The sequence below is a fragment of the Xenopus laevis genome, chromosome 1L (assembly GCF_017654675.1).
Source record: "Xenopus laevis strain J_2021 chromosome 1L, Xenopus_laevis_v10.1, whole genome shotgun sequence".
Taxonomy (NCBI): Eukaryota; Metazoa; Chordata; class Amphibia; order Anura; family Pipidae; genus Xenopus; species Xenopus laevis.
The window spans coordinates 44,474,109-44,491,720 of NC_054371.1; the positions used below are offsets into that span (position 1 = coordinate 44,474,109).

The following is a 17,612-nucleotide window of genomic DNA, read 5'->3' on the forward strand; positions in this document are numbered from 1 at the left end:
TATTTTTTTATAGGAAACTACAAATAAGTAATTGTATTAGTATAGAGATGCATCATGATACTGATATGAGAGTGCAGCCACCTGCAAACCAATACAATGCTACTGTACAGGATTTGCAACCTTGAAAGCCGACCATTGCTAATATTGATTTCCAACTGATCATTTACAAATTGTGCTCCAAAACAGATCATTTAAATCCAGATGGCATATTAAAAGTTATTATACCTGAAAAGAACATAACCTCTAACATATGAAACTGAACAATGTTAAGATTTACGTGTTGGTCCAGTGATTTTTATTCCATTCCTGTAATAATACATTTTTTTAAAGAAGAAAGAAGGCCATACCCAGACTGATTGCCCAACACTTTGTTCACAAACAATGAAGCTAAGAATAGTGCCGTCTGTTAGAACTGCCTGCCAATGGGCCCCACATGGAGCAACAGCTTGCCGTGTATAGCAGTGACTTTACTATAAGTAACGGCACCTGCAAACAATTTGATTTGCTTAACAAGATCTGCATGGCCTACTGTTCCACCTCCATAGAACACACTGATAAACTGATTGCACCCAAATAAATGCCAGCTTCAACAACCTCTAGGGATTTAAAGCCTACCATCTCTGTGGTAGAAGGATCAGGTGTAAGGATGAAGCACCACTAAATTTTAAAAAAAGGAAACCAGAATGCTGTACCAGATCCATGATGATCTGCACATACATAACCAGCACACACTTGCTGTCCACCAAGCACTTGGTGTCACCTGTATGTACCAGACCTGCTGCAGTAGTATAGGGGAATATGTATTATAGTATGGGGGGGGGGTAAGTATTACGGATATTATGGAGAAATTACAGTAGACTAACCACATGGAATGTTCAGCTAGAGGAGAAATCCATAGATCACCGTTAGATAAAATAGGCTACTGCAGTACTACTCAATATATTGGGATCTTATACAGAGAACTGTACATGCAAAACCCTTAGGAAACATTTACAGAAACCCATTCAGTGGCAGCCCATGCAAATAATTAATGGTGCAGTTGTTCGGTCAGTCAAGGAAAGCAATAGATACCCTTATTTGCATTAGTCAGGCCTGATCTCATTCGACTCCACAGCCTGGACTTTGTCATGGAAAAATTCTCCTAATTATCTTGTTTGTCTATTAATCTTCATTAATGAATTTTACCCATTAGACAAATCAGAGGTAGTGCACTAATGGCACACGCATTTGGCAAAAGGATGCACTTTGCTTTTTAACACTTTCCCACTTTAATAAGCAGCACATCTGCCAATACAAAATGTGGATAAAAAAAAAAAAACCAAGGTAAAAAAATTTATAGACAGCAAACACAGCCTCATTATGGGCAGAGTTTAAATATAATGCAGTAAATAGAACCTTTAAAAATCTTAAACACTGGGAATTCTGTAGGGCACGAGTAGAGCAATTAAGTGGGCAATGTACTTAACTACAGCGTTTCTCACTAAATTATCTTTTGCTAGTAAAACTGTGCAGTAGGATGACAGGGGATCCAACAAATTAATTTTTTCACAGCTCAAAAGGTCACCAGAATACACCCTGTGTTATAAACGTTACCATTGGTATAAATATAGAACATGGTCTTGGAATCTGAGAGGACAGATTACAGTTTGTAAACTTGCCCAGGGTCTGCTTCACAACTCGACACGCACCAACACCTACACTGGAGGCAAGAACCAACTCCAACATTGCCTTGCAGTGGGGTTTGGCTCAATGCCCCCTTTCTAACACTCCATATCACTTACGGATCTCATTGCTACTGAACACTTGCCTACTATATCATTTCCAAGGCTTTACATAATATTCAGGCACATTTGCTACCATATTCCTTATTTGGGCAGGTATCCTCAAAGAAAGAATCAAATGTGCAGGAGGGAAATGATCCGAGAAGAAAGAAAACTGATGTTTATCTGTGTAGTTTATAGGGCCCTCTTTGACTCCTGTCATGATAAGTGTTTGCTATGGAATAAGTTTGCCTTTTCTAAACACGTAATGATAAAACTTAATGTGATTTAACAGTTAGGGTCAGAGCCCACAGGCAGAGTTGTCATCCGCCGCCTAATTTCCCCCGAAATGCCTTCCTCTGACTTACGTCAGCTTGCCAGCGGCAAGACACTGAGCGTATCGTTTTCCGAAGTCGCCCGAAGTTTCCTCGTGAGGCAACTTCAGAAAAGGAATTGCGCTTAGTGCCATCCCACCGGCGATTTACATTTTAACCAGTGGGAAGGCAGTTTGGGGAGATTAGTCGCCCCAAAGAAGAGGAGATTTATCGTTGGGAGACTAATCTCCCCGAATTTGCCTGTGTGCCCTGACCCTAAAACTTAAATTTATTTCACAGTGCAACTATTACAACGGAGGGTTCCCTTTATGGCAGAAGGCCAATAGCTTATGAACCCTTTTCCCCAGCCATAAAGCAAGCGTTGTAAATTAATGATCCCTGGACACCTTTAATTTTAAGGCATTACTAGTTATATCTGTGACTTGCCCTGGCTCTGAAAAGTTTCTGCATGCAAGAGCTAACATTTAGATGAAAGGTTTGGATGAAAGGTTACAATTATCACAATTCGGGCACTTTGCAGCAACCAACAATTACACAGCTGAAAAGTTTCCCATCAGTGCAATACAGACAAGCACTGTCCGTGCAACAGAGGTCTCACTACTGACTGGGCTTTTAGCAGTGTCTATCAGCATGTCTGTCCTGTGCTCAAAGCCCCGATCAGTACCCTTGTTTTGGTCTCCAATATAAGAGAAGTAAATTGGTTATTTTATTGATGTTTGTACAATGGAGAGATATTTCACTATACGTTCAAATGGGACCACATATTAAAGCAGACATATCAATTAGTCGGAGGCTGTGGAAGAGTTCTACTGGACCCCATAGCAAAATCATTTTAGGGCACATTTAAGCTCTAAAGACATTTTAACATACAAAAGAAGTGGACCTTTGCCTGATTTGAATGAGTCAAATGATTAGATCTTACTACAGGCATTTGGGGACCTGTGGTCCTTGTCCAATGGCATTACCTAGGTGGCCAGACAGGCCATCAGAAAAGTCTTAGAAACAAAACATGGGCCAGTAAAAGCTGCCGACTTAGCCCCTCATTTACTTTTATATTTGTGCTTGATAAAATAGGTTTGCAAAAGTGTATCCACACTGTAGCGTAAGCTGCACCACCACTCTCACTGACATATATAACTATATGTAGCAAGATGCACCTGTTAGATTGCAGCCCAACTGGTCTGAGTACACCTGAACCTACATTTGTGTTGGAAAGCTCCATCCCACCCTGTGCTGGGAGGCTCCATCCCACCCTGTGCTGGGAGGCTCCATCCCACCCTGTGCTGGGAGGCTCCATCCCACCCTGTGCTGGGAGGCTCCATCCCACCCTGTGCTTAGTGCACCAGTAATAATTTAGAATACTCACTGAAGTCAAAGATCCAAATCAGTACTAAAAGCATTAGAAGGCTAGAGGCCTCTCCTAGGAGACAAGGAATTTAAAACCAATCAATGGATACTAATGTGCTCTGCCCCCAAACGGGACCTAAAATTAAGGCTGAGAGCATAATCAATAGTTTAGCTATTCTTGGCCAAACCCATAATGATATGAAACATAAGCAAGAGAAGTATCATAATGTTAAACGGTTTCCATTACTTAAAAAGCATACTGTATTCCCACCCACGTCATCATTAGGTCTCCAAGCTTTGCTGTTAAGCATATCATTCTCACTGAGCCATGATGCCTCATTCACACATCTGGTGGGCCAGGTTAGTTAATTCCATACCTCTGCCCATTACCCATCAGCTGTTTGTGACACCTAAAACTGAAACGAGAGGCAGGGTTTTTTTTTTTTGAGAAGATGGTTAACCAGTATTTACTAGCACAGGTCTGGGAGTGTTCTACTGTGCAGAAAGAGGTTTGGGGATGGGCTGGGTCATCTTACAATAAATTTCATGCATAGACGTGTGTAACAATGGATCAGAACCAATTGCTTTGGCATAGTTCAGAGGAACAAACGCCCAGACAGAGAAAAGTATACTTATATCCAACAAAATGGTGGCAATGGTCCCTTCTCTAGTCTCATATGACACTTCTAGAGATTATCCATTCTACTAAGGATAGTAACTAAAATTGGGCACCCATGGATTGCTTTCTTCCCCGTTTAGACGGTGCTATTCACTTAATTTCCAGCAAGATCAGTAGCCCTGCATCTCTAGCCCTGACACCACTGTGGATTTCTTGTCCAAACCAGATTATACTTAATTTCTATATTCCTTACCTAATGCTTTACCCCTGCTGACCAGCAGCAGGAAAGGAAAGTCTAAATCTTAACAATAATGATGGATAACAAAGGCCCCAGGTTATAAAAAAAAACAAAAAAAAAAAAAAAACCTAGTCCCTTAGGGTAAGGGCACACTGGGTGATTCGGGGAGATTTAGTCGCCTGGTGACTAATCGCCTTGACTTTGCGTCAACCAATCCCCCCGCATGCCTTCGCTCACTCTGCGCTGAAAAATGAAAAATCGCCGGCGCTAATCACAGGCGGCGATTCGTTTTCCGAAATTGCTTCACGAGGAAACTTCGGGCGACTTTGGAAAACGAATTGCCGCGTGTGCCCTTAAAAATAGCTAAATGTTGACTGCAGATTCACATAGATACCCAAATAGATAAACCAAATTACATTAAAAAGGCAATTTATAAAAAAAAAATAGGCAATAAAGCCCAGATGATAATACACAACCTACAAAAAAAAGTTAATTTAAAGACAAGTTCCTATGTACTCTTACCAAGGTATATTAAGCAACATATACTTTTTTTTTTTTTTTAACATAGAATTATGTAGTGTATGTACATTATATGTTATACTAATGATCCTGGGCAAGAGCCTTTATTTGATACATGCAGTGTATATTGCTGCCCAGGCATGATCACGGATAGCAGCAAGGAATCCCAGACTTTGCTATGTCCTTGGCACATTTATATGGCACCACAAGGAGCCTGTAAAAGTTCCTTTGCAACTAAAATAATGGTGAATAAAGAAGTGTAATCTATTTAAGGAAGATCTGTGTTAATCTTGGCTACTTCTGTTCTTGAAGAAAGGCCAAACGCCTGATAGCCACATGACGGTGCCAACATCCAAGTGACCTGATGTAAGGTCAGGCATTGTGACCCAAGCTAACAGAGCAGATCCTAGAGAAGTCACAGGCTCCCTATTTACATGAACAGGGCTAGGCCAGAGATTTACCATCACAATTCCACTGCTGGAAAGATATAAATAGTGAATTAGGGTCTGGCCACACAGGCAGATTGGGGGAGGTTAGTTGCCAGGTGAAAAATCTCCTCTTCTTCGCGGCGACTAATCTCCCTGATCTGCCTTCCGCTGGATGAAATGTAAATCGCCTGGGGTAGGCACTCGGAGCACTTCCCTTTTCCATAGTCGCCCGAAGTTTCCTCATGAGGCTATTACGGGCAACTTCGGAAAACAAAGCGCTCTGTGTGTGCCTGCCCCCAGACGATTTTCATTTTAGCTGGCGGAAGGCAGGGGAAGGCAGATTGGGAGATTAGTCGCCAGGTGAAATGGCCAGTGTGGCCAGACCCTAAAGGAAACCGAGTACAGTGGTAGATAAAGCAGTTCAAATGAACTACCTTCGACCTAGACAAAGAGTATTTACAAAATATCATTAGAGATAGAGAACTACAGAACGGTGTAAGGAAGCCCAGACGTTTTTAATTTAAAGGCTATATAAACCTTCATAAAACCAGCCCTGCATATGAACCTACCATTTAAATTGAAATCTGTTTTAAATTCTATTTTAGACAAATGCAAGGCAGAACAGAAATATAGTGATACACGGTGACAAAAGCTTCTGTTGCAACTAGGGTAGCCACCTTTTCTGGAAATAAATACCGGCCTTCCTATATTCTTGCCGTAAAATACCGGCCAGGCGGCAACCCTAGTTGCAACACTTGGAGCTATAGAAAATTATTTAGAGGTCTGCATGTTGCTCAGTGTTGGACTGGCCCACAGGGACACCAGGAAAACTCCCTGTGGGCCCAGGTGCCAGTGGGCCCTTCTGCTTCAAAAAATTTGGCACATTTCATGGCCATTACCTATTTCTATGAGAACAAACAGACTAAATAGATTGAATAATAGATTATAGTATGTAAGGAAAAGAGACTAGCAGAACAGAGGTTGAGTGAGGAGAGGAATTATAATAATACTGAGAGTAGGCCCCTGATCTAAGGTCTTTTGGTGGGCCCCTGGCCTAGGGTTTTTAGGTGGGCCCCTGGTGTCCCAGTCCGACACTGCTTGTCACTCACCCCTGAGAGTCCTAAAAAAGGGAAATAGATAAATATTTGAAATATAGCGATAATGACTGGCAATGTGCGACACCGGGCAATTTCCATTCTGGTTAAAGAGAAGCTTACTGTGCAACTGATTCTATAACCCATATTCTCCAGCTGTAAAACACGTTACAGTCGAGATAATTCATATATTCACATTCCTGTTCAAAGTGAACATGAAATTCTTCTCTCAAACCAAGACCCCCCATGGAAGAGCAAACAGCCTATAACTGGAATGTGATTCTCTTGGAAAGCAAACTATTGTTCCTACATAACCAAGTGCTATGAAGCAAGGTCATTACAAGGCCAGCAGGCTCTAAAAGTAAATACCAACACTGTGATAAGGTAAGTGCTGAACCACTTGCATCCTTCAAATGTGTATTTAAAGCAGCTGGGACACTTCAAAAGCAGATAAAGTGCCCCTCCCCACCCGGTCTCCCAGGAATGAGGGCACTACATGATTTAGTGCAGGAACCTTCAACCTGCTGCAGCTCTAGCTATTGATGAGCAATAAGCGTTGCTCTATGATGAAAAACCTGGGGTCCCAGATTATGTGTCCACTCAAATATTCAGGTTACAATTGGGCACTTGCTTGCTCATAGTTGTAGTAATTAAAGGGGGTGTTCCTCTTCCAAAGACTTTTTTTCAGTTCGATTGTTTTTAGATTATTCACCAGAAATAGACTTTTTTCAATTACTTTCCATTTTTAATATTTTACAGTTTTTCCAAAATCGAATTTTGAATTGTAATGTCCTGTCTGAGGTGTTTCAGTCTGGCAGCTCAGTAATTCAGGTGCAGACTCTAAAGGGTAAGGGCACACCTCGAGATTCAGGGAGATTTAATCTCCCCAAACTGCTTCCCCGTGTCTTCCGCCGGCTTTAATGAAAAAAACGCCTGCGCCAATGCACTCGTGGCGCTTCGATTTCCTCACGAGTAAACTTCGGCGACTTCAGAAATCGAAGAGCCACAAGTGCATTGGCGCAGGCGTTTTTTTCATTAAAGCTGGCGGAAGACACGGGGAAGCAGTTCGGGGAGATAAGTCGATCCCAAAGAAGAGGCGATTAGTTGCCGGGCAACAAATCTCCCGAATCTCCAGGTGTGCCCTTACCCTTAACAACAATTTTGCAACATTTAGTTGATACATTTCTCAGCAGCATCTCTAGAGTATTAGCAACTATTGTATCAATTCTAACAGCTGCCTGAAATGAAACTCATGGATTCCGCTCAGCAGGGACAAAGATAATAAATGTATCAACCAAATGTATCAATTTAGAAAAGCTTACAGGGTCAGCAACCCTCCCAGAGCGGCGGAGGTGAAAAATATAAACTTTTCACTTATTAGTATATATCAGGGATGTTCACTGTTTGTGAAACTTCAGCTCTCACTACCTAACACTATACTGAAAATTGTAGTGCAATAGCCAGAGGGCTTTACCATCTTGACTGGGAGACCTAGTTTCCTTCTTAGGCCAGAGATCCTCTATGAGTTGACATAAGAACAAGAATGGCAAGAGCATTCGGGGCTTTTGCTGAATGGACAGAACAATCAGATGGCTCGGTCATTGGGATAAGGATACATTCTGCACCAATTATCCATGTTCTTCCATAAAATGTTTGTGTTATTGAGGATAATGTTTTGGGGCCGTCCCTAAAGCATCAAATGTTGATGTTGTGAAATAAAAAAAACAAAAAAAAAAACAAGGTTTAACATTAGGGCCTATGTGTATTTCTGATTACTTTTATTTTTTTTTTTTTGCATACACGTTAAAGAGGGCTGCAGCAGCTGCCCAAGAGGAAGTTCACACATCAATCACAGAGATGATACAATGGTTTTATGAGCAGCCTTGGAGCAAATTTGATTTTCAGGGCAATCTGCTTGCCTGAATGTGAACAGAGCATAAGCATCATGTTCTCATCTGAGCTAGAGAAGGGCGTGGGGAGGCAGCCACTTATTCCTTATGCTGAAATAAAAAGCATCTGGTACTGAATCCAACTATGCAGCTATGAAAAGTACTGGAAAACAAAACCCGATGCCGTTTGCTTTCTATTATAATCAATAGCAATCATGACAAGTGAATGGCACGTGAGCACCATCATTCCTTATAACTTTACCCACCCATGTTTCCAGCTGATAACCTTGCCTTTATTATGCCACACTCTTAGGAAATCCAGGTAATTTCTCAGCTTTCCTCCTAGAAGTCACTAATATCAAACTCAGGCTGTGACATGATCCTATATATAACTCTGCAGGGCTATGTATCGGGTTATGTTAAGGCACAGTAAGTTCAAACCTGTAAAACTGCTCTCCATCTGCCACTTGTTCCAGGGGGGTTACACTTGCTTTTTCTTAGCACGGCTTGATTCTTAAACCAGGTTATTCTCCATTGTACCAGGCACAACTCTAAGAATTCTAGGAATGAGCTGGGAGTGTATATATTATCCAATACAGAATAGACACGTTGAAAGATCCCCAATAGTTGGCGTCTTCCTAACCAGAATTATCTGGCCCAGTGATGTCACCAAACGAGCGGATCTTTGAGTCTATGGTCAACTTTAATTTACAGGAACTTTGCAAAGGTAATTTTTCCAGAATGAATATTGATAGTGTGTTAAGGGTGCAACGGTTATTGGCTGCTTTGGCTAACAGGAACATGCAACACCCTGCCCGGTAATGGAAAACACATCCATGCACCTTTAAAATTACCATTTTAAAAATAAGGGCCGTCCCCTGGGATCGTAGGATTCACGGTGCACACGAACAAACCAAATATGTTAGGTCACATGAGCCAATTAACAGACAAAGTTCTTTTGCTTCCCACACTTCTTCCTGTTACAGTTAGAGCTGTAGTATTTCTTGTCAGGTGATCTCTGAGGCAGCACACAGACCATCATGAAATGGTTCAAGGCAAGAGATGTAAAAGGACAATATTTACTTTAAAAAAAAATACTTTTAAAATATATATACCAGTTTGGGAAGATTCTTGAATATGTCACTTAATACCATATAAACTGTTCCTTAATATTCATTTTGGGGGTAAAGTTTTCCTTTAATCTCAGCAGGCCACAAACATGTTTGGTTCTAAAGACAAACATTAAAGGCAAACTGTAGAGAAACTATGAAACCTACCAGCTTACTAATGATATGAACTAACCAGTTAGGGCAGATTCCTTTTGATATCATTTTAACAAGCAGTACAAGACATTGCTGAGCGTTGACTTGTGAGTAGTATCACTAGGGAAGCTTGGCTGAATCTGATGGTATTTGTCCAGGCCCGGCTCCCCGAGGCTGCGCTGTAAGCCTCAAACAGATAACTGCCAGGAATTGGATGAACTCAGGGTCAGCTAACAGGCTTTAGAGAAATTCTGCCTTAAGGGAAAAGTGACTAACAAGCAAGACTGTCTTCTGAAAATTCCCAGCCTGGGTAAGCAGGTCTTCAATTAACCATGAGCGTGCCAGAAGGTTACACAACGAAACAACAAACTTGTATCCTTACCCAAATCCCCTCGTAAATTGAGAAGTTCTTGAGATAGGGCTTTGCGTTTCTTAAGGGTCTCTTCACGCTGTGGGAACACAAAAGGAGAGGAGGTTAATACAGTCTTTAAAATGTAAAATTTGCTTTATTTTCAGTGCTGGGTTGATAGCAATGACCATTTGTGTTGTAGGATGTGATGTTCTGCTTGAGAAATTTCAGCTGTAGTAAAACTACAGCTCTCAACCTTAGGCTCGCTGGGGATGCTGGGAGTTGTATTTGAACAGCCTAAGGTGCTCCCAAACAGAACTCCTAGCTCAGAATTTAGCAGCTATATATTTGATATGTAGTACAGGTATATACAGTGTTTGGCCAGAATTGTTTCATTTGGACTAATAACTGAAAACAATGCAACATGCATTGTAGAGAAGAACAACTTTTATCTATTCCCTGCTGCAAGCAATGCAACCTGGTACTTACAAATGAGATTATATATATATAGCAATGACCAATTTCTGTGTAGCCAAGTACTTGGTTTTAAAGGAATGAACGGTGGTTGTGGTGAGCCAGCTAGAGTGCTACAAGTTGTACACGTGTGCTACTAAACACCACGACTGATCTTTCGTATGGATTTCAGAATGTACAGGCATGAGACAATAAGAATGCTATTCCTTTCAAACACAAAAAATGACAGTTTCTGAATAACAATCCCATGCACTCTGTAGCTGTGAGGAATCCTTATTTCACGACATGACACTAAAAGGAACTTTCAGCCCGTGCAGCTGAGTGTATGGCTTGCATAAGAGCAAACAGGTTGCTAACATATGGGGGGAAAACAAACAATAAAAATGCGGACGGATGATTTATTCCAAGGCAGAAAGCTCAAAGAGATGCAATAAAGTCATGGAAATGTGTTAAATTAAAGCCTTTGGGCTGATGCCAATACAAACTGCAGAGCAATCTGGTGCCAAGTGGTCATTCTTCCCTACCCACAATAATACCCGCACCTTTACATGTGTGCTAGCCTTTCTCTGCTCTCCTGCTTGCCCTTGCACTGCCCACTCACTCCCCATCCCAGCAGCAATTCCTATTCGCATAATTGAACAGACACAGAACCTTAATTCCATTAGATCGGCAGGGACAGGCCAGTGTGCATGGTATAAACAAAAACATGGACTGATTTTACTGCATTGGGCTGCATTTGCTGATGTATAAACACCCAAGCCTGCATTTTAAGCTTTCCTACGGCATAAAGAGGAGAGGGTTCAAATCAAATAGGAAAATACGCTCAGAAAGCAGAATATGAACAGTCTCACCGCGTATAGTAAATATCCTGCTCGAGACAATCCTAGATGCACACAGTATTGTGAAAAGTAGCTCAAGTAACTGCTCCCTGCACCGATCTTCTCCGTGCAAGCGTCCTACCCTGGCTCGCTGGCTTTGCTGCATAAAAGCAACTATTCCACGACAAAAGAAAAAAACGAAAAGGGATAAGAAAAAAAGCTCAAAGCACTTTAATTACCCTGGTGGCGGTGCATGGAGAGTAAAGGCACATTTTGCTGCTGGAGCAGCCCATTTCCCAGCCTCACGGGTGTATTCCCAAGGCAGACAATCCAGGTGGGGAGGCTGCAGCCACATTTAAAGAGCCGCTGAGAGGAGTTCCATAGGACACTGCCTGCTCTCTCGCTTACTCTACTCTTTCTACTGATCCCTCCCAGCACATACTGCAGTCCCTACTTCTGGCACTGGCAGCCAGTGATTACTTCAAGCCACAACCCCTTTGGAATATGAAAAGAAGAGAGGTAGACATCAGCCTGATCGATGGCCACTTACTCAAATATCAGCTGGGAGGCAAGGAGGAGGGGGCTGACCTCAGTGCTGAGAGACACTTATATTTAGCCGGCAAGGCACAGCTCCCAGTTAAAAGCAGACTTACTCGCCACTTACAGTTCAGGGCTTCATTTGCACAAAATGTGTGGAGTGGGATACTGCCGCCTGACGGGCACATTTATTTACATTCTAAAAGCTTTCCCAGTACTCATTCACATGGCTGAGAAGTGGCGTGTATTCATTTTATAGTTACACTGGGGCTCTGAATGCTAGGACTGCCTCCTCACATGTAGCTGGGGTTTTCACACTCGTGTGTTCACTATTCATTCTAGGTACAATTATCTCTCTCTTTCTTGCTTCATAAAATTTGCTCCAACCTTCTGTGTAATAATGATATTTTATGACTTGAAATCGGTATCAGCCCTTGCTACTCCATCAAAAACTCCCAGCAACTGATGTTGCAGATTCAACTCATATACATCAGGCTCCCAACCTGCATCCCTCAGTCTGTCGCCAAGCTACAACTCCCAGTAACAACCAACAGCGGAGAGGTCAGTGGGTTACTGGGAGTTGTAGCAGGAATGCTGTAAGCTGGACATACATCAGTTAATAGTGCTGCTCCAGCAGAATTCTGCACTGAAATCTGACATGGGGGCTAGACATATTGTTAGTTTCCCAGCTGCCCCCAGTCATGTGACTTGTGAAATTTTATATTGTAGAGTGAATTATTTGCAGTGTAAACAGTGTAATTTAGAAATAAAAACTACACAGAAACCTTTTTTTTTCAGTCTATACACCCATTTTTTTTGGTCCTCTGAAAGACTTAAAATGGGGATCTGCTGTAATTTATTTCTGAACAATGGGCCACCCTCCTTCCTGTTCCCCAGACTTTCTCTATATTAAGGTACAATATGCCTAAAGTACTGATTAGTCTTTGAACCCTGAACTTACAAAGCAGAATATGATTCTGCATCATGGCCCTGAATGTGAATAGTTTCTTCCCCGCAATATTCCATTGGCAGTATTGATGTGTATTTATTGGGCACAATCTAACACATGGTTACATAACACACCATGTTAGTCTCCTGCACACCAGCAACATAATATTTCTAATAATCAGATTGGCAGATATTTGAACATTTTTCTGAGAGTCGGAAATGATCCGACTCAATATAGTGCAGAACACAGAACTTTGTGATGTAAATTTCTGGTAGGTCATTACTAATTCATCCATCTCTGGCTATCGATGTAGCCCCCTAACTACATCCTGTAACAGGAGACTGAGGACTCGTCTATCCTGCACTAGTGTAACACAACACCTTGTAAGATGCCAGTACACACAGCATATATATATATATATATATATATATATATATATATACATACAGAAGCAGAGAAAGCCGCACATTTGTATACAAAACACGCCTTTGCACAAGGCAACTGACAGCGACGTGTGCACCACAACCAACAAATATTTGTTAAATCAGTCAGGAGCAAAGGTTATTGATATGCAACAATAACCCTATTCACATAAATATGGTAATCTCATTGCTTACAGAAGGGCAGATACAGACTTAAACATGCACTAATTGTAAAAAGAATTTATTTACATGGACTTAATTGCAATAGACACAGTCAGATAATGGCACGGGTTTGTTTGTTTATTTACATGAGTCGGAGCCACCACAGATCCTCTGCAGAGCTAAACATGGCTGCCCCTTTGTCTCCATAGAAGATAGCTTGCAAAGTAAAAGTGCCACACCCTCAAGACATTCAAGCTGGTCTCACTGGTTTTACTAACTCCAGTTCAGAGAGTAACACTGATAACAGACCTCACCCATAGACTCCAGTGAAACAGTGCCCTCTGGTGACCAAGGAAAATGCCTTGTTTTGCCAAGGAGTAACTCTGCCTATTTTATTTTTAAGACCACCCCACATTTATTTCCAGAAACATCCGTTTGATTGGTCAAGCATAAAATGTTAATGGATGTAAGTAATTATCCCATGAAAAAGAAAGTAATAAAAACAAAGCACTTATTGATTGCTAAAAGAGGCCCCCAATAAGACAACTACCTTAATTGTATGAACGGATATGAACAACTGGATGTGCCTGTGTAATAAGCTCATGTCTATGTAATGGGCAGGAACAGAGAAACCATATCCAGAGCCGGGGGAGTTATAATGACTGGTGTAGGATAAGAGCAGGGTATATAAATGATGCTTCAGTGCAAGTGGCAACCAAGGCCGGACAATGGATTATGGAATCAACCTGTCACCCCAGTTCTGGGGCCCTAAATATCTGACAAAATATCAGAGAGCTGCTTCCATATGCACTGTCAAGTTTTGCAACTAGGGACTGTCCCTGAATAATATATCATGGGCAGTATCACAATTTAGTTATAAGCACATGCCTACACAAAGAGATAAGAAGCTGATCTGGCAGATTACCTGCCTCATAGAAAAACGCATGGATCTAGCAAGATACAAAATAGCAGCTACTAATCTCACACTCAAATTGAGAGCAACAATTTTAACAACAATGGTGTAGCAGCAGCAAATTGCAACTGCCCCAGCATTAATAGAAGCCGAATAATAGGGAGGGTTTGAGAATCCAATGGCCTGACCTTAACTGTCCTTGCAAAAACCACTCCCAACTAATATATTTCATCATTGATCCTCAGGTCTTAAATTATTTGAATTGTGACAGCCTCTACTAGGCAACGTCAGTCTGCTGTGTAAGGGCAGCCCAGAAGCTTTCAAATAGATCTCCCTTCCAGCGCAGCAACCCAAACAGAAATACATCAACAACCTGCATGAACAGTGTGCAGCTGGGTCTGACTTTTACCACTTACATTGCAAGCAAGTCCTAACAGCAAACTAGCCTGATGCTAAAAAAAAAAAAATTAAAAACATTCCAGTACCTTTAAAAAATACCAATGTATCTACAACTGATATGTTATAAAGGCGTGACTGAGCCAACATTTAGAAGATCTTGCATTGATATTCCCAATGCCACAAAAGTACTGCTCAGAGAAAGACAAGATGAGGAAAATACAAAGACTCCTACAGTTCCATGTGGGAATCTCTGGTTTATGGTTAGGGTTGCCACCTTTTCCAGAAATAAATACAGGCTTTCCTATATATTTATCTTTTTTCCCTATTAATAACATTGGGTGCAACCATCATTTTTACCGGCCAGGCTGGTAAAATACCGGCCAGGTGGCAAACCTATTTATGGTGCATGGGGAGATTATCTACATAATACACAGAGGTCCGTTATTTAGGGAGAGAACTACTTTCCATCTTGACGTTGTAGCTTGGATGCTGGGGTGGCATATTGGGATGCCATGGGGGATTGGATAACAAAGAATACAGTTATGGCAGCTGGAATGGAAATAAAGCCATAACGGGGTTGTTGTCCACCTTTGGGTTAACTTAGTATGATTTAAGGAGTGATATTCTGAGAATTTGCAATTGGTTTTTATATTGTGATTTTTTAATTATTTAGCTTTTTATTCAGCAGCTCTCCAGTTTGCAATTTCAACAGTGTGGTTGCTAGGGTCCAAACTACCCTAGCAACCATGCATAGATTTGAATAATAGTCTGGTACAAGAATAGGGAGACCCTGAACAGTAAGCAGAGTAATCATTTTTAACATACCAAAAGTTAACTGAAAGTTGAAGCACCCCATTAAAAGGAGAACGAAAGTGCAGCAAAGAATTAGCCTGGAAATGTTATACCTTGTGTTTTTTGGCTGATGTACCAGCCTAAGACCTACACAGAAGATCTGTGCCCCTAAAGACACACTGCTGTTTCACTGCACACATGTTCAGGGCTGTTGACAGTTAGTGAGCGACTCATAATATGCAATATAAAATGCACTATGCAAGGCTGATTAATAATTCACATCACATTTTATACAGCAGCATATAAACCTATGGAATCTACCAGGGCTGGAACTAGGGATAGGCAGAATAGGCACCTGCCTAGGGTGCAACGATATATGGGTGCTGGGCAGGTACCTGTTAACGTATCTTTTGCAAACCCCTAGTTTCACTGCCCTTTCACTGCCCCTAGTGTCACTCCTCCCTCCTTCTGGGTTGGGACAGTGTGTTTAGTATATAAAATACAGCACAAATGGAATCAGAACACAGACTCAATAGCACTAGATCTAGCACAGGTAACATGGTAAGTTAGATTGAAAAAAGACACACGTCCATCAAGTGCAACCTTTGATTTCTATGTTAGCCTCCCTAACTGGCAGTTGATCCAGAGGAAGGAAAAAAAACCAATCTGAAGCCTTTCCAATTTGCCTCAGAGGGGGAAAAATCCTTCCCGACTCCAAAATGGCAATCGGATACTATGAACTATCATCCATAACCCTGTATTCCCTCACTTGTTAAAAAGCCATCCAACCCCTTCTTAAAGCTATCTAATGTATCAGCCTGTACAACTGATTCAGGGAGAGAATTCCACATCCTCACAGCTCTCACTGTAAAAAACCCCTTCTGAATATTTAGGTGGAACCTCTTTTCTTCTAATCAGAATGGGTGACCTTGTGTCAGCTGGAAAGACCTACTGGTAAATAAAGCATTAGAGAGATCATTATATGATCCCCTTATATATTTATACATACTGTAGTTATAGCATTTCCAATTTGGCCAGTCTTTCCTCATAGCTAAGATTTTCAATACCTTTTACCAGCTAAGTTTCCCTTCTCTGGACTGTCTCCAATTCAATAATGTCCTGTTTGAGTGATGGAGACCAAAACTGTACGGCATATTCTAGATGGGGCCTTACAAGTGCTCTATACAGTGGAAGAATGACCCCCTCCTCCCGTGACTCTATGCCCCTTTTAATACAGCTCAAGACCTTATTTGCCCTTGATGCTGCTGACTGGCATTGCTTGCTACAGCCAAGTTTATCATCTACAAGGACTCCAAGGTCCTTTTCCATAATGGATTTGCCTAGTGCAGTCCCATTAAGAGTATAAGTGGCTTGTCTCTATTATAAGAAAATAACACAATGTAATGGTTTGGTCTCCTTGTAAATCAAAAAAAGGGAACACAAAGCAGAACATTATGCATTTAAACTATTGTCTGAATTCCCTGTGACATTCACAATTTCTTGTGAGTTTGTGCCATACTGGGAGTGCCAAAGTGTCAATGGCTTTGTATGTTCCATATGTAGGGTTGACACCTGGTCAGTATTTGAACAGCCTGGCCAGTAAAAATGATGGTTGATCCCAATGTTATTAATAGGGAAAAAAGTGAAGTATTTCCAGAAAAGGTGGCACCCTTATCCATATGTATAGTAGATGCAATAGTTAACATTAAAATAAACAATGCATTTGTTGTAGAGATAATCACAAGGGATGGAAACAGAAAGGTCACACTGGCTGATGTAGGAAACAAAAGCCATGCATGATTACTCATATGACAGTTTCTCTTTGTAATGGAAGGAGCCTGGCAGGATTTCTGCCACTCTAGGCCAATCTGACATCCCTTTGTAAGGAGAATATTTACCAGGCCCCTAGACAGACACATAAAGTGAACACCTAATCCAGCTGATAAGGAAACCATGTTTATTTAGCATTTCTGTGGTCAAGAAAATACATGGGAAAGTGTGATAAAGGCAGGAGGACATTCTTCCAGTGCAAGGCGATAATGGCACCATTCTAACTAGTGCTGACAGCGGGAACTGAAGAATGAGGACACCAGAGTCTTAACAGGCCTCACTTTACATATATAGCTTATCAGGAACAGGGAATTTTATGTTGCCTTCTCACACAAAGGACCAGTAACAGAACATGGGACAAGCGTGGGTGTTTTATTACCCTAGAGATTTCAAACTCAGTTGGAGTGATATCTACCCCCTCCCTTTACCCCCAGCAGCCCATCAGCAGAACAATTGGAAGGTACCAGCTCCCTGGT

General features: G+C 41.4%; 1 protein-coding gene across 1 annotated transcript in view; it reads right to left on the reverse strand.

The window, feature by feature from the left end:
* Nucleotides 1–17,612, reverse strand: part of mtus1.L (microtubule associated scaffold protein 1 L homeolog) — a gene marked incomplete at its 5' end in the record, with an annotated part of 87,377 nt that overhangs the window by 8,345 nt on the left and 61,420 nt on the right. Inside the window, 1 exon segment of the mRNA NM_001089273.1 lies at nt 9,874–9,940. Within this exon segment, the coding sequence (NP_001082742.1) occupies nt 9,874–9,940 (67 nt within the window).